At 29.6% G+C, this 23530-nt stretch overlaps 1 protein-coding gene across 1 annotated transcript in view; it reads left to right on the top strand.

Moving 5' to 3' along the window:
* The window catches only part of LOC132946674 (neuroglobin-1-like), a 96339-nt gene extending 88692 nt beyond the window's left edge, over positions 1-7647 (top strand). Inside the window, exons 4-5 of the mRNA XM_061016719.1 lie at positions 1718-1838; positions 7023-7647. Of these exons, the coding sequence (XP_060872702.1) occupies positions 1718-1838; positions 7023-7187 (286 nt within the window). The 3' untranslated portion in view covers positions 7188-7647. The remainder of the gene's footprint in view (positions 1-1717; positions 1839-7022) is intronic.
* Positions 7648-23530: the final 15883 nt, after the last annotated feature.

Raw genomic sequence — 23530 nt, forward strand, 5'->3', positions numbered from 1 at the left:
CAGACCGGTCGCGAATAATAGACAGATGATAATAATAAATAATCAATAGATGATCGCCTTTATACATATTTATATATATGCATACCAGTGTCTGCACTATACGCCCTGAAAATAGATTATGAAGCCGAAAACTTATTCGTTTCCATACAATATCATAATATTATAGTACAGTATTTAATCCTATGTGTTTTTGACACTTAATAATAAACAGCATTTAAAAATAATGATTATATTGGACGGTTGAAAACTCGTTAACCTGTCGTAGCTATATTTGCAAGTATAGTTTAATAATTTACGTAAAGTATATACTATATTGTATGTTATTATGCGTTATAACGTGTGCAAAGGACAATAATCGGTTATTTTGGCAGAACAAGTCAATATGTTTGTAGTTAACACACTAAATATGAACAATAATTCACGAGCGCACACGTTTTATATTTACTAGTTAGGTAGGTACGAGGTTGAAACGATCCATCATTCGCAGTGAAACTCATTATAAAATATTATTATAGTTTGCATGTGACGGGTTAATAGAAGGAAAAATGGAATACTTTGATAAAAGTAACTTTGAGTGAAGGCTTCGTATATTATAGGTACGATATTGTATTAGATGAAATGTCGACAATAATCTATCGATATATAAATGAATACTATTCTCAAAAGTGCGTTTATTTATTTATATATATTTTATAACTTATAAAATATATTATAATATTAAAGTGAACTATTTTATATATTTTTATGATCGTATATGCATGATAAAACGCATTTACTGTTAATTTTCTATAAACCTGTTAGAGGTGACCCTTATTTACTAACGAAAACGTCGTCATTATCGTGTTAAGTATTCGGTCTTGTCGCAGAACTGAGCAGGGATCATATTATGATAAATTCAAGTGCAATATTTAAGTTTCTATACTACAGTATGTAAGTATTGTAGTCATATTGAACTTATTGTATTCCAGTTTTGTCCGTGTCTATCCATCGTTTCGACTTATTATAATATTTCCGTGGTTCCAAAAAACTATGATATTGTTAATAATTGATATTATTTTACGGTCATTTTGGCCTAGACATTGATCCAAAGTCGATTTTCTGTTAGGTACCTAATAGCATCGATTATGAATAGTAATAAACTAATAATAATTATTATTATTCAAAATCAATGGTAATAGTCGTAATAGATACGTCATAATAACAGTATGATTTCTTGAGAACAGCAGACCTGTAAAATCAAATTTAACTTTAAAAAAAAATTATCTGCAACTACGTCATCATCTTATAATTGTAAAAAACTATAAAAGTCTTGTAAAATGTACACTAATAAGTAATAACCTATGTCATATTGATGTCTTAAATGATCAATAAAAAAATAAATCATAATATATTGTGTTACTTTGTTTACATTGAATTATTTACTATATTATATTAAATAGACAAACTCAAGTTTTAGTATTGGTGATCGTATAGGTATTAATGCGTACATGATAATTTATTAGTCTTTGATATTGAAATCGTACACTTACATTGTACCTAACGTAACTTCACGAACAACATCTAATAAGTGTACTCAAATCTGGATAATCCCTTATCATCTATTAATAAAAACGTAGAACACCCCATCAATATTTAAAAATAATAATATACTGTTTTGATATCATCAGCGTTATAATAATTATCAATTATTAACTAACCTAATATGTTATTGTTTTAGAGTTATGGCATTCGTACAAAAAGCTGTCGCACGTCTTTACGAACCCGATAAACTGGAAACTCTATTAAGAGACTTGGGCAAGAAGCACTATCATTATGGCGCCAAACAAAAATACGTAGACGTGAGTATAATTGATTTAAGTACAGTCTTAATAATGATTATTTTAGACATTTCAACGAAACGAAATTAATTTAAACTGTATATTTCAATTCATTTTAGAAGAGATACATAGTGGGTATACAATATACATGTTTGTATAATAATTTCTGTACAGAAAGTGTTAATAGATTACGCAGCATACTTTAAAATAATAATATAATATTGAATTAAATTTATATCAAACGATTTTTTTTTTTATGATAAAATCTATAGAAACCCATTTTAATAACATTATACAGATTGATGAGTCTTGACAAGAATACATTTTATAATGGTTAAATTGGAATTTGTAATTAAATTAATTTCTCTTAATGCTCAAAACTAAATTATATACATATTTATTTAAATATTTAATCGTTTTATAAGATAATTTCAATTTTATAAAATCCACTGACTATAAATCAACTTATAACATAAACTTATCCACCAATGAAAATAACAAACTTTTTATGATCACTACTCGATTGTTTTTCATTCTTCAATCGTTCATATTTTCTACGAAAGTCATAAGTACATTATTTTATTTTAACATTTTATTTTTTTTCACAAATTGGACGCAGTGTTCAATCTCTCATTCCACTTTAAGCCGAGTTCACAGCTACTGTTAATTGTCTGTCGTGTCGTGCGCCTTTCATCGTATTCTGATTGACCGTGGTAATCTCGGTATAATTTACCAACCGTAATCTACCAGGATATTTCAAGAGTTGGGCCGATCTCAACTTTTGGAGACGACACGACAAACGACACAGCAGTGAACACGACTTTACGGTTTGCCCGTCTGAGGCGGCTCCTATGTTGATTATAATGTATAATGCATTATGCGTGTATTACTTTAATTATTTTATTATCGAATCGAAATAAATATTAATATAGTTTATGTCAAAGTCACGCTCACTCGGTTGAAAGATTCGAACGCAAATCGCAACTTCTATAGAAACTATATATGTACACTGCTGCACAGTAAATAACGACTTAGGAACATTTACTTTGTATTCATTTAACGACCCCGTTCCTCAGGCAGTCTGTTAATGCTGTAGAAATTTACCAACCTACTGCAGCTTGTTCCCCGTGCAAATACGATTTGTATACATATCCCAAGGTGCTATATTATACTTATACTATCTCAGCTCTCTCTCTATATACTTCTCGTTCTCTTGCTATTCCGTTTTATGCACCACCTCAACGTCAACAGCAAACACCAATAGTAGACCGTCGTCGCGTATACTTGATAATTTGATACAGAGGGAAAAGAAAATATGCTCAATTTAAAATGTCTACATGATGCTCAATGAATTAATTTCGAATAAAAAATAAATACTCAACCTAGTGTTTATCAAAAAATGAACTGTAGCTAGGTCACTGTTATTTTAAGTCATCCGACGCGGTTGCGACGATAGTTACGAACGACACGGCATTGTCATTACTCTTGTATAGATACCGATTTTAGCTTTTGTACTATGCGATCATTATAGATAAAAACTGTCCGCTGTCTAGAGTACGTAGCACTACACTTTATTACTCACTATAATATAATGGTGTATTTCCTTTGTAAGGAGAACATTTATTTCATCACTTCATAACTTTTTTATAATCCAAGATACTGTAGAAATGTTCACAGATAAAGTACTTAAGTATCTTTTAGATGTTCACACGCGTTTAAAGATTGAAGTTCAATTTTTAAATCTTTAAAAATTTGTTATATACTTTTTTATACAAAAAAAAAATTTTATTTAAAAACTAAAACAGCGACTGTTCGTTTATCGGATTTAACTTTGTTACATATGGCTTTTATGAATAATTTAGATTGAACTATTCCGCAGTGTGTTAATTTTCCAAATTACAACGATATTTTTCTAATCGTTAGTTAAAAAATAATTTAAAAAAAAAACTAATGTCTTAGAGACTTGAATCATTTGACTACTACTTAAATAATTATCATTTTGTAATGAAATGTTAAAAATATTTAGATTAATTTTAAATTATTTATAGGTACGATTTTATGGTATTTATTTATTATAGTGTTACGGTCGTGGTTTTAACTTCTATGTTGATAAAAATAATATAAATATAATAGGTATACCTAATATTTATTAAATATTATAATAATGAATAATATAATATACCTAATATAAATAAATTATAAAATACCCTTAGAATTAGATACTTACTTACCTTTCCGCTCAGAATTGTTTTTCGTATGCAATGATTTATCATTGAACTCAAATTTAATGTCTATTACAGTGACCTACTCAATAACGAGATATTCATTCAAAGCTCACTTACCCGGTTTTTTTTTTAATGGTGTAAGTACCTATTCCCTGTCTTTTGCCGTTAGGTGTTATAGTACAATGTTATCAAAGTAAAATCACATTTTCCATACAATATATAGTCCGTTTCATCGTATAATTTATTATGGAAAACATATTATTTTTATTCGCGTTATTAATAGAAATACACAAAATAGAAATACCTAAATGTTATACAACTTTTTTTTTATAAAATTTTTAATTATTATATGTACAAATATTTAATAACTACCTTTTTTTAAATACCCACCTAAAAACACAATCAAAAACGTGTTTTATGTAAAAAATTATCTTCTTTATATTGTTATAGGTTAATAAATATCAATAAATGAGAAATAATACATATCATGTTTCAAACTGAAAAATAAATAGCTCATTTTATATGTAAACTTACATTGAACGCATATATACCGTTAATTAGTTGGACACGGTTATGTGGAAATTATACTTAGATATTATTATTTTTATATAGCCATCAAGAAACCTTTTCAGTTTCATAATTGTTACGAAAAATCAATTTTTGTATTACTCGATTTTTTAAGACTTGACAGTGGTTATATATTGTGCATTTAAAATAGGTCAGGATATTACGAATATATTTTTTTTTTCGAAGGTGGTTCAGCAACATTTTATTTGATATTAAACATCGACAATATTAATAATATAATGTAAAAACTTTTGTAATCGTAAAATAAAAGTTTACGACTGTTTAAAAAAGACATATAATGATCAATAAAAAAATTGACTTTTAATTCGAACAGTTTTGTCATATTTTGTAAAATGAATATATCCATACAACTTACAAAATATATATTTTTTGTGTGTTTAGGAACTATTAATGGCATTTTAAATAGGTAACGTATTTATTCTTTCGTCCAAGCACACTTATTAAATCAATCTTGATGTTACTTAAGTGAAAAACTAGATAACGAATTTTGATTCTCAAGATTTATTTGATTATATTTATAAACTAATGAGTATAATACTTATTAACATATATTTTTTATTGCCTTATAAACACAAACATAATGAGCTTCTCGTGGAACACTAAACATTTCCCACTCTGGGGACAACTGATTGCACGATAATGAACCTATACGAATAATTGTAATGGGTGTAATAATTGCACACGCGCCACAAACGTATAAATTATATAGACCTTCTCCTGGTCACTATAGGCAAACTTTACCCTTTTTTCGTACCGACCCCAAACGATAAAAACACCCGTAGCGGACGATAATTCGCGTGCACTTAACCAGCTAGACCACACCCGGTCTTCGTTTACTACACATATAGGACAACGTCGTCGTTCCGGCCGAGCACAACATATTTTGATTAGCGTGGCCGTCGTCGCCACCCTGGTTAATTTGTTTTGGTGAATATATAAAGCGGGACTTATCGGGAAACGACAGCAATTATTTCAATTATTCTAATTTGCTGCGAATGTTTGATTGAAAAAAAAACCAATAACAATAATTAAATGGTCGTTGAATCGTATTTTACACAGCCGGATGTCTTCAGTTGATGTGGAAAAGTGTGAGGTTTTCTTAAGGACCGATACACGAGCGTTTCGTTTGAATATAAAATGTCCTAATAACAATATGATTCTTCGGACGTGCACTCGTTTTTAACTAAACACGATGACCGGTGGCAATACTAACGTATTTAGAATACCTACCATGTGCCCATGTCCACTATATGTATCTATTATATTACATTCAAAATTATTTAATGTGGGCCATCGTATAATCCCGTTTTACGGTGTTATGGAAAAACATGAAAACTCATTGTCCCATTCCGTATAATACTATCATATTATAATATGAACATGTTTAAAATGTTATGTGCTGAACCACCATCACCGCTTAACATATTGTTATACATATAAATTCGTCCATATAATATAGTTGTTAATCGTGTCTCATAAGTTTTAGACGAAAATGTAGATAAACGAGGATTTTATGCTCATTAGCTATGTACAAAGTATAAGTATAAAAGTTTTTTCCTTTCCGTGAAAGGTTGTGCTCAGAAAGTTTGAAAGCTTTTTGTGTAACTAATATAGATAAATCGCATTAAACATTACTATATATCTATGCAGTGTTTGATTGTCATATATGTATATGCATTGTTAACTGTGTCGGTACCTACTATGTAACTTATGTACATACGTACTATGAATTAATGTTAATTAATTGTGTTTCGAATCGTATTATTTTCCCAAACATTTGAATTTGAAAAAAACAAAACAGAATATCGTCACATAAAATCATTAATCATTATTAACACCGTTTATAGAAACATACTATATAGTTAGAACTTAGAACTCATCTTTCTTAACTTCCCATTATTATTTCAATGTATATCTTAAGGTTGACTGTTAACATTCCCCTACTGTAATCATACAACTTGACATAATATTATTATATAATATAGTATACAATACCTACCTATTATAATACTTAACAAAATTATCGGCCAAGTTGCAAGTTAAATGGAGCATTATTTGCCATTTTGATATGTTAACTAGATATAAAAATAACTAACATAATATATTCTATATCGTTTAAAACTGAGTGCTGTTAATTTTTAATACATTTCAAATAGGGTAAAAAATTACAAAGTAAAACCAATATAATATTTGGCTTCGTTAAGAATATTTAAAAAATATATTAAAATATTTTGAATTATCATTAATATAACCTTTATTTAATTTATCTTGATATTACTATATAGTATATAATATATATGTATACCTAATAATATGATGTAAAAGAGATTTATATAATGTGTTAATTCGTGTTATTTGTTCAACCTTTGTCCACCGTTGTTTTTGCTTACAGTTGATTGGACCTCAATTCATTATGGCCATACAGCCGTCGCTAGTCGACCGATGGACTGAGGAGATGCACTCGGCGTGGACAGCATTGTTTTTGAACATGGCGTACATTATGAAAGGTTCGATGGCGGCCGAAGAAAGGTTCAAAGTAAAGAAAACTGCCACTTAAATGACCAGTCCCTATTTGTACACACCAATGATTATTATTTTTGTTTTATGAATTAATGTTTTTGTTCTATTTTTATTTTATAACGATACAACGTTTATCTATTCAATACTATTGAACTTAGACAAAATTATTATTATTATTATTATTATTATTATTATTCGCAACGTAAGTTTCGTTAGACATTTATATTACATTATATTAATATTATATTATAGAAATCGCACGATATTTTCTTCATTAAAGTCAATATCCTATACATAACATCGGCATTGTTTGTACAGCAAATAATAGTTAAATTAAAATATACATAATAGTTATGATAATAATATTGTAATGATGTAGGTATTATTGCATTAATGTGAACGGTTATAACCATGTTATTATACTGCTTGGACTTAAAATAAAAACAACATGATATGAATGGCGTTTAAATACTGAAATATGAGTTATACTTTTTAATCAAAAATTATTAAAATTATTATTAATACATTATTCATGTTAATAATTTATTGACATAAGGCGTCGGTTGCGACGCAACCGGCGCCTGTTCGATTCCTTGGTCACGGGTGGCATTTTTCTTCGGGCAAGTCACGGTGTCCGGAGAACAAGTGCCGCCATCCCCACCCGGGCATGGCAGATACCTACGGGTGCCCAATCAAAAATTCTGCCAAACACAAAAAAACTCACGTGTAAAAAACCACCACTTCAAAACCCTACCACCAACAAAATATAATCCTACCAACAGCTAATGGCCATAGATGCCGAGCTTAAGGATCAATAAAAAAAAAAAAAAAATTTATTGACAAAAAGTTAATAAATAATAATTATATTATTCACTCGTCGTCAAATAAAATTCATAAATCATAGGTGTATATTTAATATATGTATACCTAAATGTTTTTGATTATAACGATCAATTGTGTTGCACAAAACAAAATTACTCAACTTTAAATTATCTATTGGTAGAAAATCGTAAAATAAAATCTTAAAAGATAACTTCATTCTAAGCCATCCAACAACTTAATGTATAGAATGTTTCATTTCAACATGTGTGTTCGTTTTAACAATTTTTAACATGGAAATGCATTATCGTATACTATATTTATTACATAAATAATTTATATCGTGATTCGGTCACGTGATATAAATTTATAATAAATTTATATAAGATTCAAATAAGTGCACAAATGCAACTACATTTTCATACATGTTTCAATAAATTTGTTTACAACAGGACAATACAATACAGTTAATTCAGCGTGTTTAAGTAGTAAGTACATAACAGTTATTTATTTTAGTATAACATTATGGAAGAGGTACTATAAATTTCAGGTTTATGTCTCAAATGTATAAAACTAACCTAATCGTAGTCGTACCCCGACCGCGGTTTTGAGCCAAAGTTGTATGTAATGTGGTTACTGATTATAATAATACCGGTCAGTAGAAAACTATACTCGTACGTAAGTAATATTACATAAAAATATTATAATAAAATAGTTAAAACAAATAAATGATTGTATTACGACCCTATATTAGGTATACTATTTATAGTAATTATTCTACTTTATATTTGAGTGTCAATTATTATGTATTATTCTAGTCACTAGAATCTAGTGAATATTATTGCCATGTCAAAATAAATTATGTTATTTCGTAATATTTATAGTGGCATAGTTTTATTTTTCATATTTTAGTTTTTTCCACACAGATCTAAATCTAAAAACGCTTAACGAAGAAGCCAAGGCCTACTACAAACGATTTCACACCAAAACAAACTATCACAAAAATCCTTTAATCAAGTAGCGTCTCTTACCATACCCGGAAACCCCCCCAAGGCGCCTAAAGCGTAAGTGGTGCCGAGATCTTTTAATTAACTAACATGTAAACTCTCCTTTTGTAAGTGTCACCAATGGGTGGCTTCTTTCTTCAATTTTATCATGTCATACTTTACTCTGAGCCTATATTATGCTTATTGTGTCATCTGGTACAGATTGTATATTACTTATTTAAAATAAAAAATAAATAAAAAAAATATTTTAGTTTTTAAAGATTCAACACGAAAAGGGCACCCAAATTTGTACAATAATTAAATATTAATGATAATATTCACAGTTTTGAAACAATAATTTTAATATATAAATAAATTTGTTTTTTTATCAAAATAACCAGATATACGTTTTGCTATTTTATTCATAATAAATTGTAATTATTTATATGATATTATCTATTTAACTTTTATTTCCTTAGACTAACAAAGCACCAACTATACTAGGCAACTGTTTAAATCTGATTGTCAGAACAATGTTTAAGATAGCTACAATTTTCAAGTATACTGAAAACTTAAATTATTAAATTATTAAAATCTATTTATAAAATATTTAATAAAAATAATGTATTTAATGGCATAGTTTACGTTATTGTCAAAATGGCATACTATATTTCTTAACTTTTAGATTCTGAGTGAAGCCGATGACTGTGTTGATTATTGAATATTGTGATTTTTTGTGTCTGGAGACACTTTTATAGTCAATTTTATACTTCAGCATCTTTTTAATTGATCTTTTTGAGCTATACTTTCGATTTTTTATAGTTTTTTTTTCATACATATCGATATAAAAAAATTTTATTTGGTCAAAAAGCTTAAAAATGTAATATTAGGTTCCTCATAAATTGTTATTATAAATATTTAAAAACATCTAAGATACATGCATGTTTTTTTATAGGTAAGAATTTTAAGAAATCAAAAATTAATTCAACCTACTAGCTAATGTATTACTAATATAGTAAAAATATAAATTACATTAATTGCAATAAAATTTTCAGTAATATAGCCTATAGGCTGATTTACCTATATATTTATATATTTACCTATATAATATTGCTCTACATTCAGAATCGTTTTTCGTGTGCAATGATTTATCATTGAATTCTAATTTAACACATACAGTACAGCTGTTACCTACTTTCCCCTTCCATTTTTACACTATTTACTTCATATTATAAAGTATAATATTATTAATATTTAACGTTCAAAATACTTTACACGAAAGTACGAACTTGTAGCATTTATTTTACGCTCCTACACGCGGTCATAAATGCATACCCTGTAAACTAAAAATCGCAACGATATTCAACTACTAATTTCCCAACGCCCAAAGCTAAAATAAAACAATTTCACTAAAACTGTAGAATATCTTATTTTGTAAGTAAGTTGTAGTGTAAAATTAAAATTCGTGATATACGATAAAATTAAAATAAGAAAACAAATTAAAATAAATATGAGACAACGTTGGTGGCAAATGACGTATAACCACCACGCGCATTGGACCCCCACTAGTTAATTATTATCTGCGCTGTGGAATTGTTACAATTTTCATTTCCTTATCATTGTTATAACTTGTTGTAACCTATATAACATGTAACACAATTAATTGGCATAACTTATTGTACAAGCAATAAAACGAACACAATCATTTTCTTATATTTACATAATTTTAACCCTTGTACAGTTGTATAAAGTGTAATCATTAGGGCATGGATTTAATAAACTCTTTAAAAACTATTCAAAAATAATCAAAAATGCCTTTAAAATTGTTTTGACAAATGCGATAGTGATGTAACTCCAACTGACCAATTAATTGTTATTTGTTTGAGTCCTGGTAAGAAACCTCGTACGATAATCGCTGTAGATAGGTAAAGACGTTATCGCATATACACATTTCTAAATAGAACGATTGGCGACATTGATTTGCATACGGATAAAACATACTTAAAAACGATTAGGTAAAGCAAATAATATGAATACTATTTCATGATATATTATTTTGGATTTCCAGCTTACATTAAAAGCTCGAACAATTTGTTTATATACACTAAAATTAATAAAATTACCCGAAAATGCTAAAAATGCAATATAAAAGTTTCACCTTTGAAGTATCTGTTACACGAAATGAATTATGTACTTGGAATGCGTTGTCCTAAAGCACACAAAAAATAGGGCGCTTTGCATTCATCCTATGTAGTAATTATCATTATGTAACTTATATTTAAAAAGTTTAACCTCTGATTGTCTATTAGTAACTTTTCTAATCATATAAATTAGATTTTTTAAGTTTTTTTTTAATATAAATAATTTAGTTAATAATAACTTAAAGAAATCATGACGAGACACAAATAAATAAATATTTTACCATACAAATACTATTATTATTTCGTTCATAAATAATTATTACTGTACAGTTAATATTCTACATATTTAGTAGTACTTTTTAAAGCTTGTAAGTTGTAAGTATGTAATAACCTTTGATAATTTTACCTTTACAATACCCGATGAGACAATAGGATATAATAACCAATATCTTTTTAAATTATGTACTTAATAAATTAGATAGTTTCTTAAGGATCTTTTGAATTTTGTATAGGGTCTTTCACCAAGCATGCTCACTCTTGTTTTTTTTTTCTTTAATAATGGATTTATTCAGACTCTTTTTTTGGAATTTTTTAATATACTGAAATACCATATTTTAAAATTCTTGAATTTTATTGTACTGCCTAAGGAGTGTCCTGTACTCCTGTGGCAATACAATAACTTCTGTTTTTCAAATAAGTACCCCTTTTTTTACTGTAAATTATTTAGTGAATAATTTTTTTTGAATATATTTTTGTAGGTACCTAATTCAAAATTTTAATGAGTTGTTTCATAGTTGTTAAAATATTTGTACCTATTAAAGATAATAGTACTTAATAATTATTTTACTTAAATGCAAAATAGAAGTAAAATTGAATCAAGTACCTATATAATATAATATACCTATATCAATATATTATAATATTTATCTCGGTAATAAATTATCATTTTTATCTTTTATTAAAAATGTTGTATTTTTACTTCAATATAAATGTTGAGTTCTGCAATTAATGATTTTCCGATTTTTTTTTTTTTTGTAATTTATATTGTTTGAGTTATTTTCACAATTTTACCCAAAGTATGTTATTAGGTACTAATTACATTGCAACTATTTTTAACACAAGACAACAAGACACATTTAATTCAAATTTAAATAATAAAAATTTAATTTATAACAAATTTTTTAAAAAGATTAATAACAGGATTATTATTCTAATTTTTTTTATTATAAGTATTTTGTTTGACTCTGACGTTATACTTGTAACAATGTAAATAAAAATAAAATAGTAATTTTATAAAAAAATTTAATATATTTAACCTTGAAAATATAATAAGTACATCACAAAGTAGTTTCTATTTTTAATCTAACAGACTCTTGTTAGTTGTTATTATGTATATAAAAATGAAACAATTCTCTTATAATTTATAAAATATATCAAACTTTTACAATATATTAACTATTTTAAATCTAACATTATTTGTCATTAAACATTTACTTGTTCATATAAAATAAAAGTAAAAACAGTAAACATTCATGAAGACATATACTCATAACAGTCACAGAATCATTGATATTATCATTGAGTATTAAGTATATAATAATATAATATAATCAATGACATTAATATATTTTATACTTATTTTCAATTATATTATATTCAAATAAAATAAACAGCTGCCGTAAAATGATATCAACCATACAACCTCAAAAATTAAATTACATTAAGGCTAAAATTTTCATTGAAAAGTTGAAAATTGTCAAGCTTATATCTATAGGTACATCTTAATTAGTACAAAAAATCTCAAGCATATGAAAAATTATGTCTTGAAGCATATTTCAAAATTCAAAAAATTAGATTTTGAATAACAGCATTATTAAAGAAAAGGTGATGAGAGCATGTTTGGAGCTATACCATACAGAAATATAAATAAAAAAAATATTCTTTAATTAATTTTTTTCTAGATCAAAATACTAAATTAATGTATCGATAAAATATCAAATAAATATAACATAATAAAATTAATACAATTTGTAGCGTCCGTTGTGTTATTATTAAAACGAACCGGTGCCATTCATTTCTGATTTATACTATTTTTGTACAACAATAAATCCTTTTATTCATTCTCCATCAACGCGACAAAATTCAAAAAAAGTCAAGAGGTTTAAAAATGTTTGGCTATTGTAATCACGACCTTTTAAATAGTATATACCGAAAATACCTTTAAAATCCTTTTCGAAAATGCTTCACGCTATTAACGACTTAAGGTTCCTAGAAAATAATATAACATATATCCGAGATTAAGTTAAAAACCTTTTTAGCGAACAACTCCTTTGTATTATATATTATAGTAGAGCTGCCAAGTTAATTCTACCATGATTTTTACACACACTTAAAAATTGGAATACTATATAAATACAAAAGAGAATTAAATATTATAACATACAATTCAATAGCCGAGTACCTACATACCTGCAATAAATGTTATAAATTTGTTTTTAATAATATTATTTAATACGAATTATTGAATGTTTGAATTCAATACGCACATAAAAGTCAAATATTGTATTAACAGGTATAACCTATATAGCGATTGAAATGTATTATATTCTATATAAATCATTGTTAATTCTAACGGTCCAACGTTTCTCATAATATCATGACTCAATGGTTGACGTCTTTTCAATTATAATACTATGAATATTTAATTCAGTATTAAACATTTATATAAAATATAATCAGTATACAAAATGTCAAACAAATAACTATTCGTTTATGTCTCATACAGGTCGGCTGGTGTTGAAAAAAAAATGTAGATAAAACGATATTGATTAAAATGACGTTTATAATACCTAACTTGTGTTATATTATTATGTTTTGCAAGTTCCCGGGAAAAATGTGTCTGGAAATCCTCTAGGGTCAAATTGTAATCATAAATCTACCAGGATTTTAATACTTTTTCATTGCGATGCTCTTATTTAAGCTCGGGACAGAGAGAAAATTCACCCGTTACCAGTCTAGCGTTGTCATCCCCGATTTAGTGATAAACAAATTGTATCGGGTTTATTTCAAGTCTGACAAAAAATTTTAAATTATTGTTCAGAACATACTACAACATCAGCAATTCTAGTTGTATGGATATCACCGTCAGATAAATAATTATTAAGTATTTGTTGAATAACAATTACCAGTGGCGCAATTATCGGGAGTGTTGGGTGTGCAATTCACAGGGGCCCCGAGATTTCATATATGATATTCCTACTATAATGTGTAATATACAAAATAATATTGTAATAATTAAATGTGAATACAGTTAATATAATATAATCTATATAGGTATATTATAAAATAGAGCCCCCTTTTGTTTATGTACGAACATATGATTTTCACTAACAAATCGGTCGAGTCACGAGGAAAGTTTTAATGTATAATAATTTTCCTTGAAAAATTAATTGGGTGGCCGAAAATAATAACAATCTGTGTCTATATATATAAAAATAAATGTTTGTCTGTATGTCATTGATCTCCTCCTAAACCACTGGACATTTTTTGTGTGTTTTTGAGTGAGTTCCTGAATGGTTTAGATTCGCAATTAGACCCAGTTGGTTCAACCCGGAGAGGTGCTCGAACAGGTATTTTGAGATTTTCGATAGAAATTTTTGTTTATAAATGGTGTCTATTTGTTATAGAAGAAATAATTAGTAAAAATTAGTATTTTAATTGTTTATCATTAGTTACTCTGGCTGCAGATGAAGTAAAAGGATCCATAAAATCACCACACGCTTATGGTTTCGAATAAAGAAATTATATCTTAAAACAAATATGAGAGTTGAATGTTCATTTTTAGCTAATATATTTAGGTTCTCAAAAACTACTTGATCGATTTTGTGAACATTTCAAATTGTTCTTGGAGATATCAGGAAAGTTTAAAGAATAGGTAGTTTGAATCCACCACAGATAAATTGTCCATCTAGAACCTAGGTCGATTTAGTTCGCAAAGCTACCCAAATTTATCTGTGAACTGAGGTACTTAGGTAGGTACACCAAAACCAAGATACACTTATATAGTCTAATTAATAGCCTCAAAAATGACCGTGTTCAATAAAAGTTATTTAAATAGATTATTACTTGAAACTTGTAGGGTGTATATAGCTTGATTTTTCAACTCATATAGGCTGTAGATAGGTAAAGGGTAGCTCACACGTGATTTTTTTTAGAATACGAAAAAAGAAATTTTTTTTTGTTAATCTAAATGGTTAGGTATGGTTTTGTTACAAATTATATTAATATTATAATTAGATATAATATGGTACATAATTATATCTAGTACAAATATATTTATTAAAAATACAAATCTTTGGCCTGGACAACGTAGGGCGTCACAGCTACTATAATATAATACAAATAATATAATATGTCATATTATATTATTTTTTTTTAGTATAATAACACTAAATAATAATGTCTTTACTCTTTTAAGTTTGGATGATTTGAATTACGAGTACCACCCATGCTAGAAACTTGTGTAAAATTAGATATGTTATATTATAACTAATAATTATTAACTATTACATGTGAGAAAACTATATTTTTTAGGGTTACAATAAGGTATGACTGTAATTCATTCTTTCTAGCAGGTAAGGGCCCCAGTCTAGAAATGGTCACATGGGCCCCTTATTATTAAGTTGCGCCACTGCATCGCTCGCTCAGAACCTAAAATAGAAAATTAAAAACCTCTAAAATATCCATTTGAATATTATACAATATAATATGGAAGATGCTCATAAAAAGATTTTCCCTCATTTTTTGTCGTTTTTTCTAATATTATTAAGAAAAGAACTTTTAATTTTCTTCAATTTCGCCCTTTAAAATAGTACCAACTAGATCCAACTTGATCAGAAATCATCCCAAATGTCGAAGATCAAAGCATTTTTTTCTACTATAAAACGCAATATATACTGCAACACATACACAAAAAACAATAATTGTAAAATCGCAATACGCATTGGTCGTTCCGTTCGAAATCTAAAAACCTTACCTATATAAAATTATAAAACGAGTATATTATAATTATACGACAGTATAATATAATGCAGATCGATCGATATATAAATCCTCGTTAAAATATTATAAATTTATGACTAATACAATTATAGTATGCAGTAAGAGTTGGTATACCAATAATATTAATAATGGCGTTTGGAAAAATAAACGTGCCCGAAATCCAGCTGATACCGGTCGATTAATAATGTGATGGCGTACTCGCTGGCTACTAATAAACAATGTTTGTTTTAAATCATCGTCGACGGTCCAGGAAGCAAATCGGAATCGGCACATTTGCAAGTCTGACACCTTACGCGGACAAAAAAAAACCTGTAAAAAATGGCTGCATCGCGTAATAACGAAATGACAATCGAATCAACCATCAAACACATCATGGACAAGATCATCAGCAATGTCGAATACGAAATGATGGAAGAAGAACTGAGCGGATTGGACGACATCGACAAGGAACCGACGATGGGAGATTTAGAGGGACTTTTGTTTTATGCGAAACGGTTCGCCGGCGACGACTACGTTCCGTACAACGTCATTCAACCGGCCGACAATTCTTGCAAAACAGCAGAACTGGTTGAAACGATCGGAGACGACGTGGTGGTCGCGCCGACGGCACAGGAAGTCGCGGAAAAGGAGCGAAGTGGCGATGCGAGGGACGCCACGCCGGCCCGGGGATTGGAAGTCAGAAACAGTTTTGGAAACTTGATCGGTTGGCTGGACCCGGGGGTCAAAACAGAAATACGCGCAGCTCCACGCAGTGGAACGGCGAGAGTTGTCTCCTCTGCGTGGAGAGGTATAACGAAAGCCGGACGCGTGTTGTGTTGTTGTCTCCCGAAGTGAAACCGTCCGAAAGTTTTCCCCCAGGCTGAGGGCAGCGGACAAGGCGAGGCGACGTGGTGTCGAGGTAATAGGTACGTGACAGTGCACATTTAGGTGGTGATCGGCGGTAAGTCACCGATACTCGTTCTCCGGCCATCCTGCGGTAGCACGACGGGATCGCGGACGTTGCGCGCTCGAGGTCGCCGAGACACGCGAGACCCTCTGGCGGCGCGGGGGGCGCCCGGCTGCTTCGGTCCGGGAGCGACGACGACACGACGACGGAGGCTAGCGGTACTGGCGCGGGCAACGACGCCGCCCCGACGGTACCAGTGACGAATGCAGTGCTGCACGAAGACGACTCGTGACGGCGGCGACGGAGACCTCAGAGCTCGCGGCGGATGAGTGACGGATGACTATAGTTACAGGGTAGCTAGGAATACCATGGACGTCAGCAGCGCCGGGCTCGAGGAAACGAAACGTTTCGTGGGGTTCGGCGGTGCGCGACTCCGTGGCCATCGGCTGCGGCAGACACCGTGGTGCGGACGGAGACGCCAGGGCGAAAACCACGGAGAGTATCAGGACGGCAGCGCGTTGCGACGCTGTCCGCAGATTATCTCCCCTTTTCGTCCAGTCGTCCGATCCCGCGCCGGCCGAGTCGCGATGCCGCCGATTCCGCAGCTGCACCGAGATTATAGTCTTCGTCGTTCGCTTCGATCTTTGCAGCTCACCGTCGTCGCCGGCACAACAGTCGTCTTCAGCACCTGCAGCACCGTCAAGCAGCGCACGACATCGCGCACTAACCTCTCGTCGTCAACCGTCGTCGCTCTCGCAGCCGTCGTGGCCGGGCTACGCCCGCTGCAGCCATGGTCGTCTTAGCGTCTCGAATGAACGCGCCCGCGACTCTCGTCCGCCCCGCAGGACAGCCCGTGAGAACGGTGTAGAGGTGACCAGTGGCCATATACCAGTTACCAACATCATCAGCACCACCAACTCGCCATCACGTACCCCCCACATCGCCTCGTCTTGTCCGATGCCTTTTTTTCATTTAAATTGTTATTTCTTGTTGTTTGCTACTTTTTTTGCATTATATAATATATTTCATTTTTCGACGTTCAAAATTTTAAAGCACTTAGCATTCATTTTCTATCTTTCATGAGATTACGTAATAAAATTATTTCTTCTATACACAGTAAAATGTTGTTCCTTATTTTTCGTATTAAAGAGTACGATTTTATTTATTTCAACAGAATAATGGCCCCACCGAACGAGAACCATCGTGTTCACGTGGGACCCACAAAGAATATTAACCAAACATTTTTTTACAACCTACCAAATCGCAATGAAATACATTTAAGGTATTGGCCACGTAATAATATAAGTTTATCGGATTGGTGACATTTTTATTGTCCCAAAATGTGATAAAAGAAGAAAAATGAATTTAAGAAAACACGCGCACATTATTATAAAATCATCCATTAGCTCAGCTCAACTCAGAATTTAAAACAATAATAATAACTATAGTTTTTGTTATTTTTGTTGTATGAACACCACATTGTTTTTTCGTAATACTAAGTAGATACTGCGCCGACCCGCCGAAATGAATTTCGAATGAAAATAAAATTTGGTATTAAAGCATCATACGATTTTGGTTCAACATATATAAAGTATTAATGATGTTATTATTTCGGACTTTCCTCGACAAATGTTAACTTAAAAAACAGTTAAAAAAGATGAAAACTAAAAATAATAAAATATTTGGGTAGCTTTAGTGAAAATAACGATTTATTGAGTACCTATGTAGCTTTCCAGACGTTTTAAAGAGCTTGCATCATTTTTCTTATAATGTCAGCAATCACTGTGGCAGGAGCAGAACAATCATTTTCCAAACTAAAACTAATGAAAAATTACTTAAGAAACGCATGTGGGCGAGTGCGTTAATCTAGTATATCAATTTCAAATATAGAAAAATAACGAACTAAAAATCTAAATATTGAGAAAATAATTGACAATTTTGCCAAAGCAAAATAGAGAAAAAAATTTTTATTCTATTACAACATTTTTGAAGCGAAATTTATGAAATTGTGTTTTCATCGTTCAATAAATTTGAATATTTTTTAAATTTATATAAATGTAAATACATTTCATAATAGATAGGTAACTGTAAAAAAAAACTGCATTCTAAAATATTACTTTTGTGTGTAGATTCTGATCAAAATAAATAATTGATCACCGATCACCGTTGTGTAGAAACTGAAAAAACCATTATTGGAAAATACTCCGGAAGATACCAACTAAATGTATTGAAAATAAAATTCCACATTTAATAATAAACGTGTGATTTAATAGCAAAATTCACGGATTCACGTGAAATAGAAACCTCTATTAATTATAGTATTATATTATATTTAAAATCAAACCTTTTGGTCTGGCATAATTTAATGAACCTAATTGGAGATATGTGCCCCCCCCCCCACAACACCAGTAGTTTCAATACTGGTTATATGGTTAAACTTAATCAATAAATTTATAGTATTATAATATTATAAGCACGAGATAAATTTATTATTTTGTTTATTATTATACCGCGTGCAGGACGCAGGTGTAGGTACACCCACACACTTTGTGTGTAGATTTAGTTTTATAAACGAATTTAACGCGTTTCTGACATAATTGCATGTTAGTTGTTACGATACGAAAACCTGTTGAAGTACTAAAATATTATTAATATATAAATGTAAGTACTATTGCAATTTATAATATTATAGCTGCCCATAGAGTATAGAGAATACAAGTATTTACCAAAAAAAAATGTTATGACAATAATAAATCACAATAACACAATATCACAGTCTGTACTTATCTTCAATAATTATAGTCAATTATAATTTGGAATTTAGATACGCAATAAAAATAAAAATACGTTGCACATTATAAACTTTTAAGTTTTAACTAAATTATGACTTATTATGAGGTATAATTTTAATTTTTAGCATAAGGATAAGGATAAAGTATATTTTATGAAATTACGTTTTAACAATATATCATTACACGAGCTAATAATAATAACCTTAAATCACTACCGTCAACATGTTGTTATATAAGTAAGTACTTACCTACCCCCCCAGTTGCACAATATTATATACAGATTACTTACAAGCATGATTACGTTTTAAGAACCGTAACCACAAGAAGGTATACCGTATATAACATGATATTTAAAAAATAGTTTATAATACCATAAAAACATATAAACAATTTTCCTATAATATTATTTTAGTCGGTCACAGTCTCACGAGACGTTCCTACATATAACATATTTATTGTATTTTGTCATCGTTTACTTTTAGGAAACCAGCGTTTTATCGTGCTGGTTTTTACTTAATATCTACCTAATTAAGTCTTATAAAAATGGTATAATCATAATGTAATACAATACCATTTTAGATTTTAAAACAATGCATTACTTAAAATGCAACTGCAAACGTATAATATTTAATTATACGACTAAGCGTCTAAGCTACATACACGTCGCACGAGCAAGTAAATATTTATTTAGCACAAATGTTTCAATTACTCTTTTTTTATCCACTTGCTACGCGAGTAAAACACCAATATTATTTGTATTTTAATCTATAAAAATATATAATTATCCCCTCATAAAAATAAAAACTTATTCTTCTTTGAGTAGGTGTACGTACGTGTGTAGGTTATACATATATTTTGTAGTTTTACTTTATTTAGCCTAAGCCAATATGAAGGACACAGCGTAACTCAAATTTTTCGCTGGGCTAAGTAAACAAACCATATTTATTATGAAAACGTATCTACTGAAGTCTACAACATTAGTTTAAGGGGATTGAACCATTGATGTTTTTTAGGAACTCTGTATAGGCAATATTCTAAGTGCTATAGTGTGTGTACTGTGCATTCGTATGTAGTCAACGATCACCCTCCACCATATTATGTGACTCGTTGGCATCGCCAGTATTTCCGAATTTTCTCTCATATAAAAATATATGTATCAGAATTGGTTCTCAGATTACTTTAAAAGCATATATCCGAATTATATAGCCACCGCGGGTTTGGATTTTTTTACAATAAAAATGTAACTAATATAAATATGTATATACCTAATACGGTTACTGATTCACGAGTAGAATGTAAAATGTTTATCAAGTTTAGTCACTCAATATATATACCTAACTAGTGTAAAAGGACTATAATACAGCTGCAGTGTTATATAAATCTAAAATGGGTCATTATTTCAATATTATACTTCTAATAGATGTTACATATACCAAGGTTTTTAAATATTTTACATAAAAACTTTTTGGTTCGTATATTTTTTTTCTACATAATATTATATTAGCACGTAGCTGGTATATTATGTATAGTGCCTACACCTACTTCATATGCATAATAATATTTTATTAATAAAGGCACCCTATATAATATGATGTATGCGGTATGCACTATGATAGTATACAATAAAACATTTTTCACACCACCGACCACCATTTTCAATGGCTACGCTGCGTGTGATGCTGAAAGTGTTAAAAATAGTGTGGAAGGTCTGCGTGTCAGTTTATACTGAAAGTTAAGAAATATCAATCAGATATTCCTTTCACGTGTAGGAATTTTACGCCGAATACCGTTCATGCGTGATCGGCGCACGTGTATTTATTTAGACTCAATGAGACTATAATAAACCAATATATTATAAATTATATTGTTTCCTGTAGGTGGCTAATGGATGTTTGAATAGGCGGCATTATTTTACCGAGTGTAGGTTCATATATTTAGCTTCAAACGTAATATTAACTTTTTATATTTCGTTTTCTGTGTGCATAATATTCGTTTAAATTAAAATTTTTTTAAAAATACAATTTTGTTTTTAATGGAACGTTATACCAAGACACTGTTTTATACGCGTGAGTGCGTGACACAATACAGCAGCTGACAGCTAATATTTTCTTATTATTTTATAAAAACCAATAATATATTTCATATTTATGCACTATTTTATGACATAATGCAGATTGCATAATGTTGACAATAATGTTGATACAATAGTTGTTTTTACTTTAAGTTAAAATTACGAGATTCGAACCCTATCAAACGAATGATATTACCTATATCTATTATCTATAACGATATCGATAGATTACATGTGGGTAAATATAAAAACCAATATTATTATACATATGTACTAATGCAGCAGTGGTTCTCAACCATGGTGTCGCGAATAACTTTTAATGGTTCGCCAAAAAACAAGTTATAAAAAATGTAAAAACATAATATATTTTATAATATGAAAAGATATTGTTCAGTAAATAGCTCACACAATTATTTTATTTATTTCATTCATTTTTAAGAGTTCCATTTTCCAATTTATGCCTCCCTCCTACACACAATTTTACATTACACCTCTGATGATGGTCCTTACCAATATGCATGAATCTTGTTGACGACAAAATTCGATAGCACTAGTTTAAAGTGCAATCCACGAATCTACTACAATATCTTATATGGTTGAAGTAAAGTCTTTCTTGTCCCAAAACAAGAATCTCTAACACTAATAAATACTATAACTTGAAATTATTGGAGCAATTATTTATAGTGTTGAGCAAATATTGTATACATCATTATTAATATCATTATTAACATCAGTTAACCACCGAAATAGCTTTGTTCATCCTAATACTGAAGCTCATTGGATATTGACGGCTGACATAGTGACATCGTGTATCGTTGTTTAAATAGTGCCTAATAGGTTTACAAATAAAAATATCCACGCGCATCATCGTCAAACAGTATAAATGGCGCATGCGCAATATTCAATCTGAACTCTGCGTGACTTCTCTGAACAACATTGAAAAAATTTGCTGATGGAAAATAAATCAAAAAAACAAATAATAATTCAGATGGTATTTGTAGGTAATTGTCTACCTTGGTAGATTAAATGTGTGTTCGATTCGACTTAAAAATGACAAAATCACTGAGTGGCGCTGCTAAAATAAAAAAAGAAGAAGCAAAGATTATGTCATAATAATAAATAAGACAATTTTGAATTATTTTTGAAACAAACAAATGATGCATTTAGAGAGTACCAAGTTATTAAACTAAGTAGGTATACAATAAAACTCACCTTAATAGTCAATTCTATATTTAAGTATTTATGCTATAGTTTATCAAAAAAATAATATGCATCTATCAAACATTTTTTTTAATAATATAATATTATGTGGTTTCTATTATATTGAAACTCATTAGTCATTGCCTATTTATTAATACTTACAATAATTGTAGGAGTTGTAAATTATTATTTTGATTTATTATTCATTGAAATTAAAAAGCCTACAGTTTGAGTTTTAAGTTATTTTTCAGACTTCAGAGCCCAGATAGCAAAAAATAGTTTTTTTGACACCAAACAAATATTTTATTTTTAATGATATCATTATAATATAATTGTTACAGTTTATTGAATGTTCATTAAAAAAAATGTTATTTCATTGTTTATATAATCTTACTTGGCCAAAAGTTTGAGATTGTTTATGTTA

This window comes from Metopolophium dirhodum, chromosome 6 (assembly GCF_019925205.1).
Source record: "Metopolophium dirhodum isolate CAU chromosome 6, ASM1992520v1, whole genome shotgun sequence".
Taxonomy (NCBI): domain Eukaryota; kingdom Metazoa; phylum Arthropoda; class Insecta; order Hemiptera; family Aphididae; genus Metopolophium; species Metopolophium dirhodum.